The sequence below is a fragment of the Pseudoliparis swirei genome, chromosome 8 (genome assembly GCF_029220125.1).
Source record: "Pseudoliparis swirei isolate HS2019 ecotype Mariana Trench chromosome 8, NWPU_hadal_v1, whole genome shotgun sequence".
Classification (NCBI taxonomy): domain Eukaryota; kingdom Metazoa; phylum Chordata; class Actinopteri; order Perciformes; family Liparidae; genus Pseudoliparis; species Pseudoliparis swirei.
In genome coordinates this window covers 5,309,067-5,324,018 of record NC_079395.1, presented here as the reverse complement: position 1 = coordinate 5,324,018, position 14,952 = coordinate 5,309,067, and the positions used below count along the sequence as shown (strand labels likewise).

The 14,952-nt window shown below is 42.0% G+C and overlaps 1 protein-coding gene across 2 annotated transcripts in view; it reads right to left on the bottom strand.

Annotated features, from left to right (window-relative positions):
* Positions 1-14,952, bottom strand: part of sntg1 (syntrophin, gamma 1) — a 37,143-nt gene that overhangs the window by 15,763 nt on the left and 6,428 nt on the right. For both annotated transcript variants that reach the window (XR_008832634.1, XM_056421696.1), the window contains exons 2-11: positions 11,991-12,128; positions 11,437-11,486; positions 6,996-7,130; positions 5,533-5,589; positions 5,293-5,350; positions 5,152-5,195; positions 4,804-4,845; positions 4,365-4,467; positions 3,781-3,860; positions 3,410-3,540 (exon numbers count right to left, since the gene is read on the bottom strand). Coding sequence is in view for 1 of the 2 variants with exons in the window: in XM_056421696.1 (XP_056277671.1) it covers positions 3,410-3,540; positions 3,781-3,860; positions 4,365-4,467; positions 4,804-4,845; positions 5,152-5,195; positions 5,293-5,350; positions 5,533-5,589; positions 6,996-7,130; positions 11,437-11,463 (677 nt within the window). In the remaining variant the exon portion in view is untranslated. The remainder of the gene's footprint in view (positions 1-3,409; positions 3,541-3,780; positions 3,861-4,364; positions 4,468-4,803; positions 4,846-5,151; positions 5,196-5,292; positions 5,351-5,532; positions 5,590-6,995; positions 7,131-11,436; positions 11,487-11,990; positions 12,129-14,952) is intronic.

Sequence of the window (14,952 nt, the reverse complement as noted above, 5' to 3'; positions counted from 1 at the left end):
GCACCCCGCAGTAGAAGCCGTGTTACTATCCGACTGAATGAGTCAAACATTAACACTCTTTTAGCTGTTTTCGGTGTGACAAATGTGTCTTTTTAGATACTAAATGTGCCACTACGCTCAGCAGCTAACGCTAACGGCCGTCTGGTGCCGACAGATAATGTTCAGTATTTCTTTTGAGCTTTTTTTCGCCTGATGCAGCCACACTATGAAGGGGGAAACCACAAATTCATCACATCTGAGGCTCATCACATCCGAAGGACCCGTTTCACACACGTCGATGCATCGTGATCACAAATATGCATTATTGATGCTTTTAAAATACGTGTTACACTATTTAAAGTACTGCGACATGTAGCGATGAGAATTGGTACGATTTTAACGATTCCGATGCCTTATCGATTCCTGCTTATCGATTCGATATCGATTCTTTTATCGATTCTTATTGGGCAAGGGGTGAAAAAAAGAGCACAAACGGGTTTATTTACATTAATTTTCTTTTATATAATTTTCTATAATGCTGCACACACCATATACAGTATGTATACATACACATTTACATTTTTTTAAATAACCAAAAACATTTATACATATTCCTCTTGAACTTAAAATAAAACTTACATAACTTAAATAAAATGTATTCTGTTTAATTTAAACATGTTCCTAGAAATTATAGTGCTCCTTCCTTTTTTTTAAAGGGTATATGAACTGAGCTGCCAAAATGAAACTAGCAGTGGCAAATACCAAGTGTGCAACCATCAATTGTATGGATCATCAACAATTCTTGTGCAGAAAAATAAGCATGTCTGCTTTCTCCGGGAGGATACGCGATCTCTCAGGACTTATTGTGTCTCCAGCCGTGGAGAACACTCTCTCAGATGGGGTGGAGGATGAACACAAAGATATGAGGAGGTGTACAAGACGTGCTGTAGCCTGTGACCCAGACAGACTACCAGCCTCTGAACCGGTCTGACTCTGAACCTCATCAGCTAAATTGGACGGCAATGGAGATTATTTATAGAGTGAAAGCTGGTTTACACAATTAAACAAATGGCACTAACAAAATCGCTGAATTTGCTGAGCTGACAAAGCCACATTAAGAGGGGAGGCAAACACGACCTCTGCCTCAATGTAGGGGGCTGAAAATGGAAGATTCTATAGCTAAGCTAGCGTAGCTATATGCTAAGTTTAATAATGGATTAAAAATCGATATGCTCAGTTTAATAATGGGTTAACACGATAACGCGAACGTTTGCTGATAACACACGCCCTCCGATAATTAACACCGTTACGATCAAACATTTCTCAAAACTGGACTTTCAATCCAAACGTGAAGTGATCAATAATGGGACCAATGCCGGAGCTCAAATGTATGCTTCAAACGAAGGACAGAAGATAACTTGATCGACTCCACACAATAAAGGCAAATGGCTTCACACAGTGAGTGGTTGTGATCACTTTGGAGGAGTTTACCTTGGACAGAAAGAGATGAAGCGCCGACGTTAGCTGAGCTGCTGCATCGAACACATGACATTCCTGTCATTTAATTCCACGCTGTGTTCAAATGCTTATTCATATTTGTTGTATTTCCTCCCTTCGACGAAATAGACTTTTTACACACGTTACAAGTGGCGTAGTTGTCATTTTGTCGTGTGAAATAGAGCCAAACTTTAGAGCGCTTCTGCCTAGTTGCCATGTTTGCTGCAGTCTGAAGAAGAAACTAAAAAAATTCGCGCATGCGCAACGCCACAGAGGACCGTGAGCAGACGATCCCAAACAATCGGTTCACTGGGAACCGGTTCTGAAACAGAACCGGTTCTCGATTCCCATCCCTAGCGACATGCCTGTCTGTGCACTTCATTGTTTATTGTATATTCTTAATCCTTTGTTTAATGTTATTACCTTCGCATTGAAAATGCCGGAAGGTTATGTTTTGATCGCCGTGTATTTATTTATTTATTTGTATGCGTGTTATTCGCAAAACTCAAAAAGCATTGAACCGAATCGCATGCAATTTGGTGGGATGATTGTTTATTATCCGGGGACCAGTTGATTAGATTTTGGGATCGATCGGGTCAAAGGTCATGAACAGGTCAAAATCGTTCGCAGAACTCAAAAAGTATTGAACCGAATCGCATGAAATTTGGTGGGATGATTGTTTATTATCCGGGGACCAGTTGATTAGATTTTGGGATCGATCGGGTCAAAGGTCATGAACAGGTCAAATCTTCTTGAATCACATGGAATTTGGTGGGATGATTGGTTATTATCCGGGGACCATTGATTAGACTTTGGGATCAATCGGGTCAAAGGTCAAGGTCAAGGTCATGGAAAGGTCAAAATCTTTTTTTTACCATAGCACGATACATTTTTGTCCAATTGGCATGCAACTAATGCCAAAATGTTCATAATTCAATGCCCAATCTTGTGATATGCGAAGGTATGCGCTCTACCGAGTGCCCGTTCTAGTTGTCTATTTGCCACGACAAATTCCTTGCATGTGAAAGCGTACTTGGCAATAAAAGGTTCTGATTTGACGTTTTCAAAAAGTATAAAGCTAAGCATTTCTATTAGGATATGTTTTCAGTCTGATGTGCACAAAGATGTTCATTCAATGGTCATGTTGTCCTCAATTAAAGTGAAACCATTGCCCACTACAAGTCTAATCAATCTAAACATGCACAATACTCACGCAATTTTCAGTTAAGTGGACCAAAACATGCAAAACCACAAGTGTGGTCCATTTAGAGGCAATACACAAGATGCCGTTTCTATCATCCGCAGTGGAGCAACATTTAAATGCATTTATTGACAGCTAAATGGCTAAAAGTCAAGCATCCACTACGCAGTCTGTGTCCAACCGCAACACCATATTTTGCTTATTACCTTCGCATTGAAAATGCGGAAGGTAATGTTTTGATCGCCGTGTATTTATTTATTTATTTGTATGCGTGTTATTCACATAACAAAAAAAGTATTAAACCGAATCGCATGAAATTTGGTGGGATGATAGGTTATTATCCGGGGACCATTTGATTAGATTTTGGGATCGATCGGGTCAAAGGTCAAGGTCATAATTTTCTTTTCACCATAGCGTGGTCAATTTTTATCCAATTGGCATGCAACTAATGCCAAAATGTTCATAATTCAATGCCCAATCCTGTGATATGCGAAGGTATGCGCTCTACCGAGTGCCCGTTCTAGTCTAATTGTGTTTAAAGGAGAAACGACTAAATGGGAGAATAAATATATTTTTCTAGATGAAGGACGCCAGTTAAAAAAAGAAGAAGAAAAAGCCATGCAATTGACGAGTCGGAGATGTTATCACTGCCGGCCCGTAGAGCCTCATCTAGATAGACACCCGCTCTGAACGGCCGTCGTCGACCCCTCGAGACGAAGTCCCGCCGCTCACCTGCAGACGTCAGAGCCCGGGTTGTACCGCGACAGGCGCGAGTGAAGCAGTGGAATGAGGCGCAGGTCCACCCATCGCTTCTCCCAGCGGAGCCCCGGGGACGCGGGCCAGGACGAGCAGGACAGCGTGTCCTGCGGGACGGACAACCGCAGCTTCAGGAGGAGCCCGTCGCTTCCCCCACCTCGCACATTTAAAAACAATCGACACGCAAGAGTTCTGCTGCAGCCGATTCCCCCTCCACCCCAAAAAAGATAGAGCATCGCAGCGACCGTTGCATGGAAACAGCTTCCCGGCACCGGGGTTTCGTGGTTACAGAGAGACGGTTATAGAATCGGTCCGTCACACAAGGAGCTCACGGGGGAAAACATTACCGTGTTAGGATGGTAGTTCAAGTGCAGGCCGCTATCGCACAGAGGTGAGGAGGTCCCGCTGCTCTGGTCACTGGGGATGCCTGAATGCACACACACACACACACACACACACAAGACAATAAACCCTCCAAACTGAAAACATTGCTTTCATGGCTTCCACCTGCAGCTAAAGGGCGCTCCTCTGTTCTCCCGCTCGCTGACAATCTGTATTCGGTCGTCTGCTTTGACGGCCGGTCAACGCGGCCTACATACGCGTATGAAAGGATTTCACGAAAGCTTTGAAGTCGGGCGACGAGTGCCGGAGCGCTCTCCTTCGCACGATCAATAAACCGCACCACAATGGGCAGCGTCCACCGGTTTTTTTGAGCGCAGTCTTCATCCGCCACCTCGATACCTTCAGCAAAGTGAAAGCGAATGTATATTCTCTTATTCCCGAAGCGGCTCTTCGCGACGAGTTCATCGTCACCCGGACAACCGATTCTAGACGGGAATTCACACCGGCTATAAATAAACACTCTCGGTTCATTATTTTTGACCGCAATTATAAGACCTTAATTAAAGCGCCCGTGTGGAGGTTGTCTTACATGTGCAGTCTTCACACACGGGCAGCTTCAGAAAGGCTGGAGTCTTCTTGAGGAACGAGACGTTGAGAGTCACTTCTTCACCGGCGTTTCTCAAAACCTGGACCTGGAAAGTTTAAAAAACAAACAAACAGCAGATGGCTTTTTTTGTGGTTGTTTTTTGTTGGTTTTCAGAAGCTGTAAACCGCTCCGGGTATGAGACACCGCATGCTGTAAGGAAACACTAACGCCTCTCTTAGAGTGGAAAGCCGAGATAAGAGATTTACAGACTTGCGCACACACACACACAAGACTTGCAGTTGCAAACACAGAATAAATAAATAAATAAATAAATGGAAACAATTGGCTTTACATGCCAAAAAGATACAAATCCATAAGTGAGCCACGATAAGCCGCTGAAAGAGCGGCGTCGCAAAACGCGAGATACGAGACGACAGCTTACCACTTCCTCGTGGCGATAACTTCTGACGTTTATCCCATTTATCTGGAAAACAACAGGAAGAAGGGTTACCCAAAACAATACTGCTGGCATTGCATCACTGTAACGTCAAAAAAACGATTAATGAGGAAAAAGCACGAAAAGCGTAAACAAGAAAGTCTCATCCGCCGCCGTGACTACAGAGCGGTGCTCCGGCTGCCTCGGAAAAAAATATGGTTTTTTTTGTGGTGATTACGTGTAACAAATGAAAGATTTGGGATGTGACATTTCGGGGATGCAGTTGTGTGGCCACGTGGCACATGAATTATTAAACACGCGCGAGGTGTGTAAACAAGAGCGTTGGCATTTTACCTGAAGGATGCCGTCTCCAATGAAAAGCAGCCCAGAGAGTTCAGCTGGAAAGGAAAAAAGGTAAATAATATTAATTACTATAAATAACAAACGAGGGGAATGGATGGAGCGGGAAATCCTTTCCAAAAGTAAACAATATACCTTTTTGTTCCTTTGATATCTTGGATATTACGACCGGGATGTTGTGCTCCGCTCCACCCTGAGGGGGAAATACAATTACAAGACGACCACGAAACACTCCGAGGCAACTCGATTGTCAGCGAGTCCCCGTCAGCGATAGCTGTAATTTGAGTTTGACAAGAAAATGATCAATAACACTTGTTCGGACTAAATCTGAAGCGGTGGGGACGGGCGGCACTAATGAGATGGGATCTAAATTACCTTGATGCTCAGGCCGAACCCTCCGATTGTCTGCCTCCTGATCGTTACCGTCCTTTCCTGGAAGAGATTCAGTTGGAAGCGGGAAATGAGTGCTGAGGTCTGAGAGACATGTGGGGGGTGGGGGGGGTCTGCTTTTGTCAGAACTCAAATGTAATCACTATTAAATCTGTATTTGTGAGGTATAGAAAATAAAGTGCAACAGTACAGTGTATTGATTTAGTTCATTGATTTTAGCAAAACAGGTGTGTGTGTTTGCATACATTTGAAATATAGTGATCCATTCTGAAGAATGCACAGCCAGAGCAATACAGTACATGGGTGACACACACACACACACACACACTGTATCTAAGACAGTATAGACAAAGACGTGGTGGGTTAACATATATATATAAAAATAGACACATACATATATAATATATATCCACAAATATGTATATACATACACACACACAAATATATATACACACACAGATATGTATAAATATATACATACATATACACACATAAATATAAACACATATATATACACACATAAATATATGCACACACACATATATATATATATACACACATACATATACACACATATATATATATAAATATACACATATACATAAATATACACATATACATATATAGACACATATATATATATATATATACACACACATGCATAAATATAAATATACACACATATATACGACATGTAGAAGTGTAACTTGGTCACCGAGGCTACGAGTCTCTGGAGTCCCTGATAACGCAGGACGACTGAAACGTCTCGCTTGAGGATAATTAGCCACCAGAGGACAGAACCACCATCTCTGAGGTTCCTACAGCTACATCACTGAAGGAATAACTCCCTGAGAGAGGAAATGGCCTCAGTGGAGTAAATGTATTAACGTGGAGGCCGAAAGAGTTGTGAGACGGGATGACAGGTGCGGCTTAGTCATTCGGCCACATGATCCTCCAGCAGGCTAATCAATATTAAACATCTACAAGTGATTGATGAGGAGTCGATGAACCGATTTGTATATACTTGTTATTAGCGCAGCCGTTCTTTGTTGTCTGAGCTGTAACCTTCATGTATTGGACCACATGCAACTCATACGCTCGTGTATCCAGCATGCCGTACGGCAGTGGAACAGTTAATAGAGGTACCCTCTCAGTGTGTGTGTGTGTGTGTGTGTGTGTGTCTCTTGCATAACACACTGCGAACAAATATGTTGCAAAGATCTCAAGGGCTCACACTCCACGCTCGACGCTCGACTTTCTCTGGGTGCTTAGCAATTCACGCCGAGTGTGAAGTCAATCGGATGAACGCTTGTTAAGAGAAATCAAAAGAGGCGACGCGGAGACCGACGCGGGCTCCTTGTGAAGTGTGTGTGTGTGTGTGTGTGTGTGTGTGTGTGTGTGTGCCGCGGCGGCGTTCGGCGGCGGAGAGACGGACGGGGGTTACTCACGCTGGAATAAAAAGGCTCCCCCGACACACAGATGACGTCTTGCTCTTGAATGGTCAGGATGTCTTTGGCCAAGTGCAGGCGAATATTAAACGGATCCTCGTTCCCTTCTTGCATCAAATAAATCCCAGTCTTTGTCTGCGGAACAGTGAAGAAGAGGGGAAGTCAGTCTTCATCCCTCCGTCACGGAGATAAGCGGCCATGAAATGACACGTTGTTGAAAACCCGCTGCAGGATGAACGTGTTGGGGTCGAGGCCTTTGGTCACGCTGTTTACTTTGTGTACAACTTTCCTTGTTGGAACAAAATAACCACATTCACCATCTTTGAGTAATAAACACATCCACATATATATATGTGTATACAGGACTGTCTCAGAAAATTAGAATATTGTGATAAAGTTCTTTATTTTCTGTAATGCAATTAAAAAAACAAAAATGTCATGCATTCTGGATTCATTACAAATCAACTGAAATATTGCAAGCCTTTTATTCTTTTAATATTGCTGATTATGGCTTACAGCTTAAGAAAACTCTAAAATCCTATCTCATAAAATTTTAATATTTCCTCAGACAAAGTTAAAAAAAAGATTTATAACAGCTGAGTGTTTGTCAAGGCTCAGGAAACCCTTGCAGGTGTTTCGAGTTAATTAGACAATTCAAGTGATTTGTTTAATACCCTACTAGTATACTTTTTCATGATATTCTAATATTTAGAGATAGGATATTTGAGTTTTCTTAAGCTGTAAGCCATAATCAGCAATAAATCAGAATAAAAGGCTTGCAATATTTCAGTTGATTTGTAATGAATCCAGAATGCATGACATTTTTGTTTTTTTAATTGCATTACAGAAAATAAAGAACTTCATCACAATATTCTAATTTTCTGAGACAGTCCTGTATATAACGCTGATGAAGAAGATATTATATATATATATATACATACACACATATATACATAAATATATATACACACATATGTGCATACATACACACAAATATATACACATGTGCATACATATACATACACACATATATATACATGTGCATACATATACACATATATACATACACACATATGTGCATACATACACACATATATATACATATACATACACACATATATGCATACATATACACATACACACATATGTGCATACATATATATATATGTACATATATATGTATATACACACATAATATGTACACATATATACACATAATATTTACATATATACACATATATATATAAACATGTGCATATATTAGGGCTGTCAGCGTTAACGCGTTAATCTATGCGATTAATTTGGCCGCGTTAACGCACTAAAATATTTTAACGCAATTAACGCAATTTATTTTTATTTTTATTTTTTAAAACCGCGGCAGTACGGTTTGACACTGTTTCCGTTTTTAAAACAATTATTTCTCCGCGAAAATAAGGAGCATAAATCAGTTTAACTCGTGGATGAATCAGTCGGGTTTCCTCCTGCTCCTCCTTCCTCCCGTCTCCCCCTCTGAGACACAGAGGAACGGAGGGGCGACGTGTCGGGTGACGCGGCGCGGAAAGAACGCGACACATGAAACCTTCAACGTGATTTGTCAATCCGTTTGTCTGTCAACATTTCGGGAAAAAAACAACCAATGAACACTCAGTAAATCACAAAGGACCTCCCACCTCACAGGTATGGCTCATTTAGCAGCCTGTCAGTCAGAGAACCAGAGAACACGGCGCGAGGACAATGAGGCTCATTTCAGAGCTGAGATTGTTCTGGAATGTTTGATGTATAACACGTGGGGGTGTGTCACATGCAAAAGACTTTAAACGGTGAATTTAATTTATTTTGTAAAATGTATAAAATGCCCCCAGCCGTGACATATTTGAATGTCAGTCAGTTACCAAGGCCACTGGTTCTGCTGCTGTTCAATGTTAAAGATGACAGGACCAATGGGGTCTCAATATATATATATTTTTTACTAATCTGATGTTTCACTGAAGAAACAATTTATCATCCACGATATTAAATACCTCGCTGGCACTGTATATGTAGGAGCCTCTTTGAAAACACAGCTCTGTGTGAAGTTTTGTCTTTAAAAAGAAGGAACAAACTTTTAATCGCGATTAATCGCGATTAATTAATCGCAATTTCAAAATGTGCGATTAATTAGTTAATTTTTTTTAATCGATTGACAGCCCTAGCATATATATATACACACACACATGTGCATATATATGTATATATATATATATACATACACATATATAGATATAATTATATGTATATATATATATATATATATGGAATAATGAGCCGACGCTCTGAGAATCTGTTATGAGTCTCGTGCTTTGGATCCATCCTCGCTGGGAGAAAAAAAAAAATCATATCTAATTTGTTCTCGGTGTAACGCTGATGAGGAGGATGGCAAATTAAGAACCTGTGAAATCAAGTGGCTGTAACCAGGAGCTCGCCCTCCACATTTGAATTTCCCTGCCGTCACACAAGCGACCGTTTCCAATGATCCGTTTTTAAAAAAAAATCTAGTTAATCCGCACACATTAGCATTATGTGTATCCGCCCTGCTCCCCGGCTAATTGCAACGCCTGGCCCGTCCTTGACTTTAAAAAGGGTCTAAATAAAAGAAGCCCCTTCACCTGACAAGACTGCTAATAGAACATAAAATAAAAAAGGGCTCCGGTGTCAGCGTCCTCGTCGCCGGGGATACGCCGCTCATCAGTTAACAAGACAGTTGTGGTCGCGCGGCGGCTATTCTTAGACGGAGCCTCTCGTCTGCAGGTCAGGGCGTGAATCAAAGTCCGGTTTTGTTACGCGGCACATTAACTGACGGCCGTCATAAGGAATGTGAAGAAGTGAGCCTCCGGCTGCGGCGTCGGGAGAAAGAAATGGAGGGGCATTAATTCACATGAGTTGAAGTAGTGTGTGCGTGCGAGAGTCATTAGTCGAGGCAAAATGAGGGCGAGAGTGCCATAATTGTGAATGGCTGGGTCGCGGCGGAGCGTCGTTTGACCTGCTGTAGCACTCGCGTTGCACATAATTAGCCTCATCTGTGATCCCATTGTACGCTCATCCATCACTCTCCCCTTCAAACTGCCCGCCAGCGCTATCGCCACGAGCATCGGCTCCAATCTGGGATCATGCATTTGAATATTTCCAATGTAGGATATGCAACAAGGACATCTCTTTCCATTAAACTTACAAGATGTTTTTTAAAGTGAGTGGCATTATTAGAAAACTATACCAACTTCTCCTGGCTGACAAAAGATGCCTAAAACATTATTATGACTTAATTTAGTCATGATAAATTAAAAAGGAATGCCATTTCTTTAATATATATGTATCTATACACATACATATAAATATATATACACATATATATATACACACATATATATATACACACATATATATTATACACACATATATATATATATGTATATACAGGACTGTCTCAGAAAATTAGAATATTGTGATGAAGTTCTTTATTTTCTGTAATGCAATTAAAAAAACAAAAATGTCATGCATTCTGGATTCATTACAAATCAACTGAAATATTGCAAGCCTTTTATTCTGATTTATTGCTGATTATGGCTTACAGCTTAAGAAAACTCAAATATCCTATCTCTAAATATTAGAATATCATGAAAAAGTATACTAGTAGGGTATTAAACAAATCACTTGAATTGTCTAATTAACTCGAAACACCTGCAAGGGTTTCCTGAGCCTTGACAAACACTCAGCTGTTATAAATCTTTTTTTTTACTTGGTCTGAGGAAATATTAAAATTTTATGAGATAGGATTTTAGAGTTTTCTTAAGCTGTAAGCCATAATCAGCAATATTTAAAAAATAAAAGGCTTGCAATATTTCAGTTGATTTGTAATGAATCCAGAATGCATGACATTTTTGTTTTTTTAATTGCATTACAGAAAATAAAGAACTTTATCACAATATTCTAATTTTCTGAGACAGTCCTGTATATACAAATATATATATACACACATATATATATATACACACACATATATATATATATATGTATATATATACAAATATATATATATACACAGATATATACACACATAGTAGGCTATCCAATATGCGTTTTGTACAAAATGTAAAAATAAACTTGGCGGGTAGAGATCTTTATCGCGTGAGTATCGCTAATTATGACTTTTTAGGCGAGCAGCGGCTAATTGGATGTTCCTCTTCCAGAAGCCTGTTTCCCTGTATGCGTTTACTTGTTGATCAAGTTATTTGTGCAGGTGTAACAATGAATGGATTAAAGGGGGTGTGGGGGGTCTCTGATGTATGTGCCGTCTAGCCGCATGCTTTCAGCGATGTCGTTTCAGGCACTTGGAAATGCCAACGCTGCTTCTATAATCAGCCCAATGTGCAGCGTCAAGATACGGCGTCGATTGAATCCTACTCACCTCTTTATTTGAAGTCTTGAAATCCATGTGCTACTACGCAGTGAGGGATACTGCGCCGGCCGGAGACAAAAACAAGATCCAAGTTAGTCCGAGGAGGAAGGAGCGAATTAAACCAGCATTGTTAGCAGGAGCCCTATTGTCATTAGAGTGCTGCCTCTCTCATATACAACTCCTAGATATATAACTCGACTGGGAAAGAAAGCGATCCCGACAGAATACCGGAGTCCATTTAGCGTTGATGAATAATTCATGTGCACAAAAAAAAAAAGGTGAAAACTCAGGTATCCTAATAAATGTCTCAATATCGAATCCAGCGCTCTGGAGAAATGAACCGTGCCGCTGCAGCCGATGCCTCGTCGGAGACGAGAACTGGGCCACTGCGGGAGAAAATACCACAGTTTAAATACGACAACCGAGTAGTGGAGAAGAAATGGTACGCGAGAGCCCCATTTACACAAAGCAATCGCACTCGGTTTTAATAAGACACGACGGACACTCGACAAAAACCACCGACGGAACAAAGAACGGCTCACGCTCGAGTTATGAGCCCTCACCTCAGTAGAAAGGCCCCCAGTGCTCGGTACGGTGACTTCTAGCCATCGAGCGGCGAGTCGGGGCCCGATCCGAGCCGCGACGGAGGGCCTCCCCGGGTCATGGCTGTCGGGCTCGGAGAGGAAGAAAAACCTGGAGGTCTGAAAACAAAGCAAAAGTCATCTTTATTGTCAATTTTCCATTTGAGAAAACATACAGGAGATCGAAAGTACGTTTCGCTCTCGTCCAACATAGAGTAATGACAATAATAATAATAAAGTGCAAAACAGCTAAAAACAAAGAACATTTAGACAACGTATCATTTATAAATGAGAATCCATAATCAGCCTACGATGAGTTAAATTTTGAATGCCTTTTTACCGTCGCATTGAAAATGCGGAAGGTTGTGTTTTGATCGCCGTGTATTTATTTATTTATTTATTTGTATGCGTGTTACTCGCAGAACTCAAAAAGTATTTAACCGAATCGCATGAAATTCAGTGGGATGATTGGTTATTATCCGGGGACCATTTGATTCGATTTTGGGATCGATCGGGTCAAAGTCATGAAAAGGTCAAAATCTTCTTTTTTATCCAATTGGCATGCAACTGTCAAAATTTTCATAATTCAATGCCCAAACGTGTGATATGCAACGGTATGCGCTCTACGAGTGCCCGTTCTAGTTTTTTCCCCGTGTTGCTCCAGGTGCTTATTTAGAGTAATAAAGCTTCGAGTTGCTTCAACATCCCAAATCCACTTTACAGACTATAATAAAACTTTTCGTCTGTATGATAGCAGTCAGACATTTTGACACGAGTATTAAGAGAGTTCAAAAACAGCTGACTATTGTTGATCTACAACTGAATGTGTAATCCACAGTTGCCAGCAACAGATGAGTGTGATGTCCATATGAACTGTAGAGTGGATGTGGGATGTTGAAGCAACTCAAAAGCTTTATTACCCCAAATAAGCAACAAGAAAAGAAAAATGGGGTTTCAAAAGCAAACTCCTCGTCGGCTGATGACGGATTCTCTCCAACGCCTCGCCGGTGGAAAACCTGTGGCTTTCATGCGCACCAACGCCAGAGTGCAATTAACTCACATTCTTCCATTTTCTGGTGCGCGGCGAGCACAAATGACCCTCCAGCAGCTCAGCCTCGAGCGAGCCTCCTCGTTAGTTTGCATTGTTGGCTCGATGCCACGTTGCAGTCGAACCGCCGTGATTGTAGTTCGACATCCCGGCGTCTTCAGCACTCTTTTTTTACTCTCGGAGCTCATCAAGGTGGCCGAGAGCTATTTATAGCACCGAGCGGTATAGACGCACGTGGCTCTTAAATAACACTTTTTTCCCTTTTTTTTTAAGCCACCGCGGCCATCGCCTCGTCTCCGTCTGCGGAACGGAGACTCGTGATGTTTTCAGCGTCGTTCACGCCGTTCGCCGTCAGCCGGGGAGGTTTGCACGCTTTCCGTGAATCGATTGGTGTTGACAAAGCGTTCGTCGTCTTCCGAGCGCGTCAGGAGGAGCGAAGGAGAAACCGTTAGCCGACAAGGAGTTCGACCAGTAAACTCACAACGGATTAAAGACCCGTTTCTTTGGTACTCTCGTCTTTCAAAGAAGCTTTATTGGGCTTGAAGGTTGGAGGAGACTCTTGGTTATACAGTAGCCTGAATAATACTTATGCAGAAATATTACACACACACACACACACACACACACACACACACACACACACACACACACACACACACACACACACACACACACACACACACACACACACACACACACACACACACACACACACACACACACACACACACACACACACACACACACACACACACACACACACACACACACACAGACGGTCCACATGGCGGATAATCGATTTATGGTTCACTCCATCTTGATAAGAACGACGGTGGGGGGGAAAGAAAAAAAAGTGTCTCGTCTTCATCTGAGTTTTTTGATTGATAATGTTTTTTCTATCGACTTTAGAAATTCAATCCGAAGGACGAGCCCCGACCCGCTTTTGAAAGACGCGTCTGCGGCTCTGGAAGACGAGCGCTTCGTCTCAGCGGGGTGCCCTCAGAGTCCCGGGAGACGCCAACAGATTAAAAGGCAACTCTTTTGTGCCCGTTTTAACGTCAAGTCAGCGGCAGTCGTCTTGCAACCGCGACGACATCGGGGTATCTTCAGTCCGACCAATTTGCGGAACCAATGTTTTTATTATTATTTTGTAATGCTTTTGTCAAGACCACCTGGACCATGTGAAGATAGCACAGCGACGTCTTCATCTCTCAGCCCCCCCCCCCCGAGGACCGCAGTGTGGCCCCCCCCCCGCGGGATGATGGATGAGTGCGGGACCAGCGGCCGCCTGCAAAGTGCTCCAGCGAATGTGGTTTTATTGCCGGAGATGAGTTTCACTTACTGGACCGTCGACTCGCCGAGTCTCGGAGTGCAGCTCTTTCTTTTTTTTGACGGAGTGACGAGAGCAGATATCACGTTACTCAAATGTCATACATCTAAAATCAGGGTTCACATGTTGGTCAATGGATTTCCAGGACTTTAAACCAAATTTCCATGACCAAACATTTTGCGAAATCTCAGTGTCTACATGAAAAAGTGGGAACATTTAGTATTTAAACTAATGAGAATTGGAGGTCTGGATCCTGGAATATGCCGACTACCAACTATGCCATGGCCCTGCTGAGACTCCGCCCACTCCTCCTCTCTACCTCCATCTGCCTGATGGATCGTGGAGGTCTCCATCGTGGAATATGCCTACTATGAACTATTCATACACTCTGTCACATTCATTGAATGTGTTTTAACTCTAATCTGTCCTTCTGGTCACATGACATCGATAACACCTGTCCATCCTGGAGAGGGATCCTCCTCTGTTGCTCTCCTGAAGGTTTCTTCCCTTTTTCCCCGTGAAGGGTTATTTGGGAGTTTTTCCTGATCCGATGTGAGGTTTTGGGG